Below are 12,644 nucleotides of genomic sequence, written 5' to 3'. Positions count from 1 at the left end.
TTGGAGTGTCCTGGATGAAGATAAGTAGACTTTGGTCCTCAAAAGCTTAAAAATATTATGTAAACATAAAAGATTTTAAAAAGGAAGGGTCAGGGACCTATACTTTTGATAGTGTTACTTTCATTTACTTCAGCTCTTTTCCAGGAAAATGAAGTAATGTCTTCTAGGCACAAGTCGTAATTCTAAAAAAGTTTCTTCCTAGTCTCAACAGTATTGAGATGATCGTTTTCGGTAGCTCTTTCAGTTTATAAAATTTGGGATTTTTCTGAATCCAACATCTCCCAAGTCATCAGGTGAAATATTACTAAACCGCATGTTATTATTTCTAAAGGGGATATTGAGATCCCGGTTCATGCTATCAATACTTCACAGTTGGATTACTGTAATGCATTTCATTTTGGTCTTCCTGTATCACGTGAGAGTTGCCAGCAAATGGTCCAGAACTTAACAGTTAGACTTCTTTCCTATTAGAGTTGTCCTTAGCATATCTCTTGAATTCTTTATAAGCTTCGCTGGTGTGATCTAGAGCAAAAGCTTGCTTGTGACTTTCAAGCATTGATATGGCCTTGCTCCAGCTTGCTTGCTTTGACCTTCTTGTCTTCTTGGATCTCCATGTCCATTACTTGGATAGCACAAAAGATAATTGTTTCTTCTCTGTGCCTATCACCTTAGAATAGTGGTTGCAAGTGTTTTTATCCATTAATGTCACAACCACCTAGAAAGCACTAGCTCATGGTCTTAATTTTGAATTCAGAAACTAGAAAGTATACATGTTTGATTTCATATTTAGATAGTTTTCATTAAGAAATGTTGGTATATTGAGATAAATTGCTTTTATGTTCTATTTTGCTGAATATGGTCCCATGAGGTCATAAGTATAATGAAATCACAATGTATACATAGTATAGTAATGATATTTGTGTATACCAATATGGCATTTAATTGTGAAAGTAACTCTTTTCATGTAATTCATAAATGCCTTTGTTGATTGATGTGCTCTTGCTTTTTGCTTCCTTTTTGCACAAATTGCAAAAGTTCCAATACAACCCCTGAAATACAACCCCTGTTTTTAACAGGTGAAATACAAATTGTATACACTGTTTGGCCCTTCATTAATAGCCTATTTCTGATCTTCCTAATATCAGAATAAATTGGGCATAATTTAATGAAATTCTATTGTCAAATTGGTGAAAGATCAAAGTGAGGTGCACAATGTTTGATACATGCATTGTGATTCTAAATGTAGAAAAAAATGCCTCTAGGAAAAGGAGGTTTCCTTTAATTACACTGTTGAGGTGAAAATGGTGGGTATTGAAAGTTTAATGCAACATTTTAGATTTGCTGGTTTTTTTTCTTCGCACATTTACCTCATCTTGAACAGAAATAAAAGGTTCAAGGCTTGTCAACATCAGTTTATAGATAGCTGTTTAAAAATAATGAGATATTGGGTATTGTAAGGCTCAGGGCTGTCTTGCCAGACTCATTTATTTCCATTCACCTTTTGTCAGAATTGCAGACAGAAGACATTCAATTAAAAGTTGTCACCTGTTGCATATGAACTAATTTTTTACTTGTAAGGGTCACACATTAGGGTAGTATGCTTCCTATGGAAACTTTTTTATGTTTTTATTGTAAAACAACAATTCACTTGGGAAATATTTTAAACCAGGTTTTAAAAATGTGGGCACCGTTTCTTTAAAGGCTACTGTTTACTGACAATCTCTTGTTCAGAAAAAATGGAATATATTTTCATAAAACCTCATTTGCATGGGAAGATTAAATCTAAGTGGGGTTTATGTATATACATTATTTTGTTTTGTACACAAATTCCACATGTAAAATTTCTGCATGAAAAGTTAAAATTTTTCTTGCAAAGGAAGAGGAAGTATTATCATCCTCATTTTAAGGCAGGGAAAATGAGTCATAGATGAATTAAATGACTTTCCCTCAGCCATAAAATAAGTTAGCTGCATTGTAAAATAAAGAACATACGATTACTCACTCCCAGCCAGTGCCACTAGACATGTTATACTGTATTCCCAAACTAGAATGTTACAAATATGTCTCTTGTAAATGGTAAATTCTCTCCCCCTATTCAAATTAGTAAATATCTTTTGGGTCCTGATTGAATGCACATTAGGGGGATGATTTCATATTTCATATGCAATAGTAAATGATGTGTTCAATAGTACAGATTGCTATCAGAAAACACAAACTCTGCAGACTTTCCCTTGCTAATTGCTAATTTAGCTGTAGAGGAAGAAAGCTTTAATGTGAATCATAGGTTTATTCTTCTCCTAATGGTCATGCATATTGCTTCACTGGGTGACAAGTATCAGAGAGGTTGCCGTGTTAGTGTTAATCTGCAAGAACAACAAGAAGTCCTGTGGCACCTTATAGACTAACAGATTTATTGGAGCATAAGCTTTCGTGGGCAAAGACCCACTTCATCATGCATCTGACATGCATCTGACGAAGTGGGTCTTTGCCCACGAAAGCTTATGCTCCAATAAATCTGTTAGTCTAAAAGGTGCCACAGGACTTCTCGTTGTTGCATCACTGGGTTAACGTTTAGTTTTATCTCACATGCTTCCAAACATGCTATCAGGTGATTTCATACAATCAGTAACTGGCATCTGTGGAATGCAGCACATACAACAAATGTATAACACTAGCAAATAAAGATAGTCCATGTTAGCCTTTCTTTTCATGCTGTGTTATTTCCTGCATGTTTCTATTATATTGTGCGTGTTTTCCCACTGCAAATCATTTTGATTTCAGGATTAGCTGTCTTCACACTATTCTAATCCTAAAGAATAGAAATTACTGACCTGTCCAAAAGCTATCTATGTGATGTTCCACATCTTATCTCCAAATAGTTTCTGTCTATAGTTATGGAGGGAAAATATTTTTTTATTCATTTTGGTAAATAGGTGAGCAACTCAATGTACATAATATTCACTCAGCTTTATTCAGAAGCCTTCTAAATAAGCACAGCACGTCCAGGTTGAATTGAAACACCCTATCAAAATGTTGTCCCGAAGGAGAACTGCATCACAGTCTGCCACTAAAATTCCTTCTGCACTTTCTGATACTGCTAATCTGGCTTTTGCCTCTAATACTAATGCTGCTGCTCTTTCATTCTGATGCTGATTGAGGTGCTCTTCCTGCAGCTTCCTCTCTTGTTAGTCTCACTGTACAATCTTAAAACAATTTTCGGAGCACTACAAGCATCACTTTTGCAAAACAAAACTAATCCAAATTTTTATCCACACTGTGGTGGAAGAGACCACAGAGTAGCAACTTCATTGCCCATGGTCAGCATGTAATTGGATGGAAAACCTACCAAGAAGACCTGTGTAGAACAGAATCCTGACTACCGCAATTCTCATGGCTAATTTAGAGGAGCTATGGAGGGAACACAAATATAATCCATAACATCGGCAAAAGAAGTTAAAATTGAGATTTTGATGTTGATCTCACTGCAGTAACTCTGATGATGTCAGGGGAATTACTTTTTATTTACTATAGTGTAAGTTTATTTATTTTAATGACTGTAGTGTCCACAACGTGCTAGGTGTTTTTCAAGTAAGAAACAGTCCTGACCCCAAAACGTTCACAGTTAAAGACATGCAACTTAAGAAGGTAGGAGAGAGGGATAAAAATATACTTTAAATGAAATACAATTTTACATCTCAACTGTTGTTAGCAATTTCTTGTAGGCAATCAGTACACTAGAGCAGTAGTTTTCAAAATATGGGTGGCAACTCAGTACTGGGTTGCAGAAAGTCAAGCACTGGGTTGCCTTACTGTAGGGTGACAAAGTGGCCAGTGGGTGTGCTAAGGCCAGCTTCCTGCCCTTCCTGGCACTGTGGACCACGTGCTGTGCTCTAGCAGCAGGTCCAGCTCCTGAGTGGAGGTGAGCAGCCAACTCTCACAAGATAAAAAAGCAAAACAAGCCAAAAAATGAAGCCAATCCCATTTCAAAACAAGCCCAAAATGAGCTCTGCCCATTTTTGCTTCGCAATGCCTGGCGACAAACAACCCAAAAAAGCCAATTCCCTTTTCAGTTGGAATTGTGCACACCCAACAAATACACCCCAAACAAGCCATACTTCAAATTATTTTTTTTCAATTCCAGACGCACCCCTAGTAAACAGACACACCCCCAGCCAACTCCACTGTACCTACCAAACCAAAAAGCACCCACCAGGCCAGCACTACATGGCAGGCAGGCAAAGACAGTCTCCTCCCCAGCTCCTTATGTACATTCCAAACCAAAAAGCAACCCCCAGCCACATACCCTCTCTTTAGTGCCACTTCTCAGGGTGGTAGGTAGGAATGAAGTTCAGCATTCAGGAGGGACTCCCAGGCATCTGAGTTAGAATCTCTTCTCTATGTAAGTCTGACTGAGAGATCAAAAAAAGCAGCATGGAATCTGAGACTCCCACCCCTGCTTTTGGTTCCCTGAATCCTTTATCTCTGGCCTGTACTTTCCTGTCAGTCAGACTTACCTGGAGTGTTCACCTGTCCCCATTGGCCCTGGAGACTAGGTAATCACGTTCTCTGGCAGCAAAAGCAGCCCAAACAAGCAACAACTTCCAATAAGTCACTTAGGGTATGTCTACACTACCCCCCTAGTTCGAACTAGGGGGGTAATGTATGCATACCGAACTTGCTAATGAAGCCCGGGATTTGAATTTCCCGGGCTTCATTAGCATAAAGCCGGCTCCGCCATTTTTAAAAGCCGGCTTGTTCGAACCCCGTGCCGCGCGGCTACACGCGGCACGGGCTAGATAGTTCGAACTATGTAGCCATTCCGATCTATCTGTTCCACGAGGCGGCTTCAAATCCCGGGCTTCATTAGCAAGTTCGGTATGCATACATTACCCCCCTAGTTCGAACTAGGGGGGTAGTGTAGACATACCCTTAAAGAGCCAAGAAAGACCCCAAACAAGCAACAAGTAACTGGAAGAAATGTCCCAGTCTGTGATGCTTCCTGCAGCTCCCATTGACCAGGACCAGCAATTGACCAGGTCAGCAGGAGCTTCAAGCACCCCCTACCTGTGGCGGCACAGATAAATATAGTGGCAGTGGCAATTGCTGCTCTTATACTGCCCACCCCTGCTTTATGCCATATTGAATTGTGTAGCTCCATCTTTTAGAAGAGTTTAGTTACTGCATTCATATTTCTGTCTCTCCATGCATTCCAGACCATGACTAGACCATACCGTCTGAGTTTTTGTAAATCGTGTCTGAATGTGCGATCTCCTTTCCTGCTCTGCTAGGTGAGTTAGGGTTTGCAATGAGAGCCAAAGTGGAGTGTTCTGCTAGTTTCTTTACTGATGAAAGCTAAAATCATATTTTAATTGATAATTGGCCCATTCCTTTAGTTCATACTGAGATAAAATGCTCATTCAAATGACTGGGATATTTCCTGTTTAAGGATTTCAAAATGAAACCTGACATTAGAGGGCATGAGGGGCCAGATCCTTAGTTCATGACTTCACTAGGCTTAGGTGCAGATATACTCATTTATACCAATGGCCTAGAGTATGGTAATCATAGAATACTTTTCATTGAAAATCTCAGGTCACTTGAATTAGTTGGGCTAAGTACCAGGATTTTCATTTATGGATAGGGAATCTGATGCACAGACAGACTGAGTTGCCTTACACAGTTAGGATTAGTCTAAATATGGGCTTCAAAGTCTCTCTTAATACTATAAATTGTAAACATACTCTGTTTGCTTACACTATTTAACTTTATCACCTGTATATGAGGTGTTACTATTATTCCTCTTCCTATTATTCTTATGAATGTTTTAAAAGCAACTTTATTCATTGTAGCTTAGGTGGGTGAGATTCGTAATGAAAGTAAGAGTATTAGAATTTGGTTCTGATATAGTAGTTTGGTTGTGCTGATAGGATTACGGTAAGCTACAATTTAATGACACATGATGGTAAATCCTATGTATATACTAATAAAACTTCCATAAACCTGCAATTTACTTTTCCATATATGTTAACATTTAATACATGGGGAAAATACTTAAAAATATTCTACACTAAGAAATAGATACATTACGTAAGTATGTCATTTTAAAGGTTTGTTAGCAATACCTTTCCCTAAGATATTAAGAACTATAATGCTCATACTTGTGTTGTCTGTAAAAATTGTGTATACACAAGGTCCATGTCTACACTAGAAAACTATTTCAAAATGAGTACATTTGACTTAACTACCAATTAACAAATTCAAACTAGAATACCCACAACACAGAGAAGCCTCAAAATTAGTACAAGGCAGGCTCTGTTAGTGTGGATGTGTTTTCTCAGATGTAGAGCCCCAGGAAACACTTGGGAGTAATTAGTTCGAATGCTCTGGGGAGTAATTATATTGAAATAGTGGCACTGAACCATCCACACTATCATTATTTTGAAGTAACTATTTTGGAGTTAGTGTTACTCCTGACGAAAAGCAGGAGTACAGATTTCAAATCCAGTGGCCCATTATTTTGAAATAACAGGTTTGGTAGTGTGGATGCTCCACTTATAAATTCGACCTGGGGGGAGGGGCTATTTTGAAATGAAGGCCTAGTGTAGACCAGGGCAACATGTCTAAATGCATGCACGAGTGAATATATATAAATTCATGTGGTTTTAACTGACTATATAGTATATATAGTATGACTTTGCAACACATATTTCCTTCACATTGAACATGTGAGTGTTATGAACATGTATCTATGCAAATATAAGGGAGAAAAATAGTTCTTCTTGGTATTTTAATTTAATCTTCAGTTCCATTACTTTTGGATTAAACATATTTCTGTCCAACTTGAGCTGTCTTTTATCTCTATGAAATCTGCTCCCAAGCAAAAAGAAGGATGACAGCTGAATTATAAAGAATTCATTCTCTATATATTTTTCTTAAAATGTTGGGCAGTCTTTTTATGCTTTCACAAATCTTATCTGTGGCTCGCTCTAATCTTCTTCCTTTTTCTGAATGTTCAACCAAAAAGCCAGGGTCTTTTTAACGTATTTTTTTGGCAATATAGTTTCTTGGTAGAGATCAAACTCCTTCGGTGTTTACGGACATTTGTTAGCCATTAATTAAAAATGCTCTATGGGTATGTCTACACTAAAAAGTTAATTCGAACTAACGTCCGTTGGTTCGAATTAACTTTGATAGGCGCTACACTAGCGCTCCGCTAGTTTGAACTTAATTCGAACTAGCGGAGCGCTTAGTTCAAACTAGGTAAACCTCATTTCATGAGGACTAAGCAAGTTCGAACTTACTAGTTCGAATTAAGGGGTGTGTAGCCCTTTAATTCGAACTAGTGGGAGGGTAGCCCTCCCCAGCTTTCCCTGGTGGCCACTCTGGCCAACACCAGGGAAACTCTATTGCCCCCCTCCCGGCCCCGGAGCCCTTAAAGGGGCACGGGCTGGCTACGGTGCCCGTGCCAGGTGCAAGCCTTCCAGCACCCAGCCAGCAGACCCTGCACCTGGCACGGCTCGAGCCAGCCACCCGATGCCCCCCAGCCCTCTCCCTCTTCCCGGGACCAGGCTGGAAGCTCCCGGGAGCTTGCCCAGGACCGCAAGAGGCAGGCACCTGCCTGGTCCAGTGCAGACATCATGGACCTCGTCCACGAACTCCACACTAGGCACAGGAAGGTGGCCGTCTAGGGCAGGAGAGCTGCCAGCCTGGCCACCCAGGAGCAGGTTTGCATGAAAATCAAGGTGGTCCAGTGAGACCACCGACCCTGAGCCCTGAGCTTACAATGGCCGTACTGGGTCAAACCAAAGGTCCATCTAGCCCAGTAGCCTGTCTGCCGACAGCGGCCAACCCTAGGGACCCTGGAGGGGATGGACCAAAGACAGTGACCAAACCATTTGTCTCGTGCCATCCTTCTCCAGCCTTCCACAAACTTCGGGCAGGGACACCACTCCTACCCCCTGGCTAATACCACTCCATGGACCCAACCTCCATGAATTGATCTCACTTCTCTTTAAACTCTGTTCTAGTTCTAGCCTTCACAGCCTCCTGCAGCAAGGAGTTCCACAGGTTGACTCTTTGCTTTGTGAAGAAGAACTTTCTGTTATTAGTTTGAAGCCTGCTACCCATTCCTTTCCTTTGGTGTCCTCTAGTCTTTCTATTATGGGAACTAATTAAGAACTTTTCTGTATGCACCCTCTCCACCCCACTCATGCTTTTATAGACCTCTATCATATCCCCCCTCCATCTCCTCTTTTCTAAGCTGAAAAGTCCCAGTCTGTTTAGCCTCTCTTCATATGGGACCTGTTCCAAACCCCTCATCATTGTAGTTGCCCTCCCCTCTCCCACCCTCTCTTTTCCCCTCTCCCACCTCCTTTTCCCAGTCTCCCCCAGTTTTGTTCAATAAAGAGAGATTCTATTTTTGAACACAATTGTCCTTTATTTTGTACATCAGGAAGGAGGGCTAGGGAGGGGTAAGTGGAAGGAGGTGATGGAGGAATGGGGTACGAGCCCCCGATGGGGAGGACTGGGCTGGCTCTGCAGGCTTCTGGGGGTGGAACCTCTCCTGCAGCCCCCCAATTGTCCCCTCTCCCCAGATGGCAGCCTGCGGCAAGTGCAGCCGGTCTGATGGCTGAGTGCTGTGATGTGCCCAGTGTGGGTACTCCGGGCAATCCAAGCCAGGATTGCTTTGCAAGCGGGGCACCCCTGAGAACTGTCTGTCCGGGGTGGGGGTCGGGTCCTTTTAAGCACAGCCCTTGGCTAGTCTGAGGCAGCAGCTCCACGCTCTAAGTCCTCATCTGATGCCCTGCCGGCACTGTTTCCGGCCATCCTTAACTCTGTGTCCACTCTGTGTGGACATGCTAGTTGGAATTAGCAAAACGCTAATTCGAACTAGTTTTTTAGTCTGGATGCATTAGTTCGAATTAGCTTAGTTCGAACTGAGTTAGTTCGAATTAGCGCTGTAGTGTAGACATACCCTGACGAATAAACTGTAATAAACTTGTGCTAATGAATATATATGCTTAACTTGAATTACAGATAAGCATACACATGTTATATTTAATCTAATTCTGTTCCTGGTGAAGTTACTTTGTATTTATATCATATAACTGAGATCAGAATTTGGTCATGTATGTAATATACACCTCAATATGTATGTGTATGATAACGATATATGAACACACTGTAAATACATAGAGATGTCATTTATAACCATACTTTGACCTCTTTGGTTACATGATTTCTTTATTGTATGATTTATATATTGTGATTCATAAATGAATATAGATTAGATTGGTAATTAATCAACATGTGCTCCCTGTGTTTAAGTAAGAGAACGATTAAGTTTAAGAACGTTTAAGTACGATTTCAGTTAAAACCATATGATTTCATGCAGTACTATCCAGTCTTGGAGATCACTACATAGTCTCATGACTACCAAAGAGCATAGCAAATTCTGGTATAAAATTGTAGGTTGGTTATTGTATTTACTAACTTAAGGCCTGTTTTTAATACAGATCTTTTCTCATGCTAATAAGCTTTACTCACAACAGCATTTAAGTCTATGAGAGCATCAAGTGAGGCCTACTTGTATGAGAAACGGTTTGCAGGATTGGACCCTTCACTTAGGTTCTTTCTGAGGAGAGGAAGAAATTAAGTGTGTGAATAACAGAAAGGAAAGAGAGGGTATGGCTACACTACCCCACTAGTTCGAACTAGCGGGGTAATGTAGGCATACCACATTGCAAATGAAGTCCAGGATTTGAGTTTCCCGGGCTTCATTTGCATAAGCGGGGAGCCGCCATTTTTAAAACCCCGCTGGTTCGAACCCCGTGCAGTGCAGCTACACGGGGCACGAACTAGGTAGTTCGAACTAGGAAGCCTAGTTCAAATCCCGGGCTTCATTTGCAAGTGCGGTATGCCTACATTACCCTCCTAGTTCGAACTAGGAGGGTAGTGTAGACATACCCAGAGAGAGAAGGGGCGGAAGAAACGTAAGAAAGAGAAATGCTACAGAGCTGGCTGTGGGACTTTAACTCTTCATCAAAATATTTTTTTCCACCAAAATCCATTCAGTCTCTCTCCTCTTTGGTTGAAAAATGAGTGAGGGATCTAATCCTCTCTTGCCATTAGGTTGGGGATTTTTTTTTCACTAACACGTCCATAGGCAGCACACTGATCCTTGCTCTTCTAGCCCTGCCAGAGGTGCCCCCTTGACAGCAGGGGATCCCAACATCCCATGCTAGGAACAAAACTGGCCTTAGAGAAGAGGCTTTCAGAAACTCCTGTCATTTGTAGGTTTTCTGAGTTCAAGCCAGCTCTTAGAAAGATGAGGAAGGAAGGAGGCAGAGCAACAGTAGAAGATGATAATGGGAGGAAACATAGGCTAGAGAGGAAAAAAAATCAGATAATGAAAGTGTGCAATGGGGACATTATTACATGTTGAGTCTGTCAATAGTGAAATCTGCGTTATCAGAGAGGGAACAAATTTTGTGTTTGGTGCTGGTTTTCCTGTTGCCTTACTCACTTGCTGAGGTTTTTGCCTTAAAGGATGTGTTATTGCTGGGTTGTCCTTACACTCTTTGTGGCTGCCTGGAATCTGTCTGGATGAGTCAGAATGGAATAAAAATAATTTGTTGCTTTATGCCAGCCACTTTTTGCTAGAGCAACTCCAGCTTGTTTCAGGTAGTTCCGTTTATATAAATCCAGTGCCTAGACAGCTCAGGTAACATGAAAGCATTACTTAAGCAATCTATAAGGTAACAGCAGAATGCAAATGCTGATTTGTCTTCATTGATATCCAGATGAATGCAGGTCTCCGTACTTTGCAATCCCAACATAACCCCTACTGTTGAGTCATTTCAGAAGGATATTAAACCCTGTCTGTCCCCCTATAGTACTTCAGAAGGTTACTTTCTACAGTTCCTGCAGTCATTTCACGAGGCTATGTTAATTAAATACTACTGCATTCAGGGTTAATTGTTTCTGAAGTTCTCGTTCTTCATGGCCCTTTGCTTCATAACAGTAGTCTAGTAAATCCATTGATGCTTTCAGCCACATATAGAAGTTGACTAAAGAGTTCTCAGCTCAAAATTCCCCCCACTGGGAGGAATTCTAGGCCAAATCCCAATCTCAGGAGCTGTTCCCATGTTACTAGCAAGATGTTGTGAAAGTAATGGAAATAATATAAAATTATCTTTCCCACAAGAAATTAGTCTAAACTTTTATCTTGTGTACATGAAAATATAAATAAGTTGCAAATGCTCAGAGTATTAATATCTTTTCTGTTGCTTTTCATGCTTGGTGTAAGAAAAGAAATGTACATTGACAATGCTATAGAAATTGCTCAGAGCACAAAGTAGAAGATTGTCATTGGAAATGCATGACAGCAGAAGTATTAATCAGTGCGTTTAATTTTTCCTATTTTAGGGGTCCGCCTAGACAGAGTACGTGGTGGTCGTCAGAAGTACAAGCGCAGAATAGATGCAGAGAATAGCCCATACCTGAACCCTCAGCTGGTTCAGCCAGCCAAAAAGCCATGTAAGTACATCAGAGGTATCAATTTTTTCTCTGCATTCAAAATTTCACTAACTCCTGGCCCCCTTTTAAGCTTTCATTGACTTCTGTAGGATAAGAATTTGTCCCTAAGAGGCTACAGTAAGCACTATCTGTTATCCAGTTAATGCAAGCATTTTAAAAAATCAGATTAGTTATGTTTGTCTTTTCTTGAACTGTCAGCTGAAGATTTTTCAGGTGGAATAATATTAATACAGGGTTTATGCAGTGCAAATTTTCATTTACAGGTTATATTTATTTTCATTGGTACATAAAATGGTTCATACTGTGATCATTAGTTCATTGGAGCTTCTAGTTTCAGATTTCACAAGAAAGTGATTTTTGTAGTTTTCGCTAACTAAATGAGTTTGACTGCTCAACCTCCCAATGAAAATACATTAGGAGGCTCATTAATTTATAGCTACAGCAGGTTAACACACTAGCTAAAATGAGATGGAAAAAAGGAATCTGCTACACTAATAACAAGCATAGGTTGGTAGTTCTGTCTCTGATACCCTTATGGACATTATGGCATTTTTTAAGTGCCTTGGAGGGTGGGGATAAAAAAGGAAGTGAGGGAGAAGAGAGCTAATCCTCCTGCTAAAATACAAGTTCCATCCTCTTTGCAGGTAACAAAAAATAGTTGGAGATTTTTCTCTGTAGCACATACAGACTCAAGCAGCAACTCTACTATTTCCATGAAGTAAATTTAATTGTTCTAGTCCAAGAGACTGCACAGTTAGCCTACAAAGGAATGAATTTCCTACTAAGTGCTGTGGACTCTTCCATATTCAGATCAGAATTCCCATACACAGCTGTCACTGTCAAGAAGATTGTTTTTTGCTATCAAAGCAGGGCAACCCTCACCCTCCTCCCCATTTAGGGACAAATAAAGGAAACATGGAAGTTTTGTGACTGTGACACTACTAAGTAGTATAGAAAACTGTCTATTTCAGATCATGTTCTCCAGTAGGGGACACTGCTGTGTGCAATACACAAGAGCATATGGGCATCTGTAAAGCAAATAAACAGTCTTTGAACTGTTAGCAAAAGGGCATTTTTAGCTATGTCAAAGGAAAAACAACCAGTTT

At 40.4% G+C, this 12,644-nt stretch overlaps 1 protein-coding gene across 10 annotated transcripts in view; it reads left to right on the top strand.

The window, feature by feature from the left end:
- The window catches only part of ESRRG (estrogen related receptor gamma), a 537,949-nt gene that overhangs the window by 457,804 nt on the left and 67,501 nt on the right, over positions 1–12,644 (top strand). For all 10 annotated transcript variants that reach the window (XM_075925198.1, XM_014580750.3, XM_014580752.3 and 7 more), the window contains one exon: positions 11,428–11,538. In XM_075925198.1, coding sequence (XP_075781313.1) covers positions 11,428–11,538 — 111 coding nt within the window. The remainder of the gene's footprint in view (positions 1–11,427; positions 11,539–12,644) is intronic.

Source organism: Pelodiscus sinensis, chromosome 3, assembly GCF_049634645.1.
Source record: "Pelodiscus sinensis isolate JC-2024 chromosome 3, ASM4963464v1, whole genome shotgun sequence".
NCBI lineage: Eukaryota > Metazoa > Chordata > Testudines > Trionychidae > Pelodiscus > Pelodiscus sinensis.
This window is presented reverse-complemented; position numbering and strand designations above follow the sequence as displayed.